At 58.6% G+C, this 1,587-nt stretch overlaps 1 protein-coding gene across 1 annotated transcript in view; it reads right to left on the reverse strand.

The window, feature by feature from the left end:
- The window catches only part of ADAMTS7 (ADAM metallopeptidase with thrombospondin type 1 motif, 7), a gene marked incomplete at both ends in the record, with an annotated part of 31,373 nt that overhangs the window by 16,817 nt on the left and 12,969 nt on the right, over positions 1-1,587 (reverse strand). Inside the window, 2 exons of the mRNA XM_010160821.1 lie at positions 70-162; positions 339-483. Coding sequence (XP_010159123.1) covers positions 70-162; positions 339-483 — 238 coding nt within the window. The remainder of the gene's footprint in view (positions 1-69; positions 163-338; positions 484-1,587) is intronic.

Raw genomic sequence — 1,587 nt, forward strand, 5'->3', positions numbered from 1 at the left:
GCCTACAAAATTCCTGTGTGTGCAGGACAAGGAACATCAGCAGCCGCGGTGGGGATGGCTCCCCATTACCTTGTTCTCCCCGCATGCCGTGCCGTCAACGGCAGCGTCCAGCTTGGAGTGGCACGTGTTCCCCACCGTGCACCACAGCGTGTTGCAGACGCTCTGCGGAAAACACGGTGGGACAGGACATGGTTACTGCACTAGCCAACCCCTCGGCACAAATTTAAATTGAGGGGGAGAGGATGACCCCGTGCCAAGCGTGCAAAGCCCCCCCCACCCCCAGAGAGCCCCTCGGAGCCACAGGAGCCCGCGTCATTTCTGGGGGGACCCTGGCTTACATCCATGTCGTCGCAGAAGGTGGAGTAGGCGCCGTACTGCAGCCGGCACTGGTGGGCCACGTCGTAGAGGACGCCCGGGGGCACCAAGGGGTAGTCCAGCACCTCCCGGGCAGGGGGGTCATCCAGGCACAGTCCCCAGCCCCGGCTGAAAGAGAGAGGTCAGAGCATCACCACCGACCCGGCACACCAGTACAATGCTCCGGCAGCTGCTAACGGAGGAAGCGAACAGCTCATTAACGTCCCACCGAGATGAGAAGCAATTAGCATTTCTAGCCAGTACGACTCTTCAATCGACCCTGGAGCCACTCCAGGGCACAGATGGGTGTGCGTAGGTCCTAGCTTTTTGGGGTGGGTGTCCACTCCCAGAGCAACCCCCTGTGGCCCCTGGGCACGGTGGGTTGTGGGGAAGGCGAAGGGGCAAAGGCAGAAGCGGCTTCTCCGTGCGGCTGCCAGGCCAGGGCCTTGCATGGCCTTTTACCCCAAGATGGTCCTGTCCCCCTAACAGAAAGCCAGAAACGTCATTTTCCTGGGAATAATTCCCTGGATTTTTACTTTGCGACTATGTCATCAGCTCAGTCCCAAGCTGGGACCCCGCTTTCGCCATTCACGGTGAAGGGTTCCACTGAACAAGCATTTCAGCACCGAGAAGCAGATGCAGCCCCCACGTTCGTGCATCACGCTGACCCCAGAGCCGTCCCTGCGGACAACGCAACCCCCATGTCAACGCCCTGCTAACAGAAATAAAGCAGATTGTCAGCAGCTAAACGCGCTCAACCCTCATGTCTGCCTCTACAAACAGTGCTCAGATTGTGCCGGACGGGACGTCTTTAGAACAGAGATACTAAAACTGAGCCGTCGGGGCCGGCTGTGGCAGGCGGCCAGGCTGCCTGGAGCCACGAGGGAGGCTCCCAGCCGCCTCTCTCCGCTCCAAGTGCTTTTGCTACGATCCTTCACAAACACACAAGAAACTGTCACCAGTTCAGCTTTCAGTGTTGATTTAAACAAACTTGTTTCCAGCACGGCAAAGTCTCCGGCGAGGGTTTCTCAGCAGATTAGATTACTTTGGCTCATTGTGACTGGGAACAGGTCTAAATTAACTTGAAACAGGATTCCTCTTTAACCCGCAGCAGCAACGCAGAAACAAGGGCCAGCGGCATGGCAGAGCTGCTTTGGGGTGCCGGCAGTGCCTCGGAGAGAAGCTCAGCAGAGCGGGAACCCCCTCCTCCCTTCCCACCCCCGTGAGGGCCAC

Source organism: Eurypyga helias, unplaced genomic scaffold (genome assembly GCF_000690775.1).
Source record: "Eurypyga helias isolate BGI_N326 unplaced genomic scaffold, ASM69077v1 scaffold26851, whole genome shotgun sequence".
Lineage (NCBI taxonomy): Eukaryota > Metazoa > Chordata > Aves > Eurypygiformes > Eurypygidae > Eurypyga > Eurypyga helias.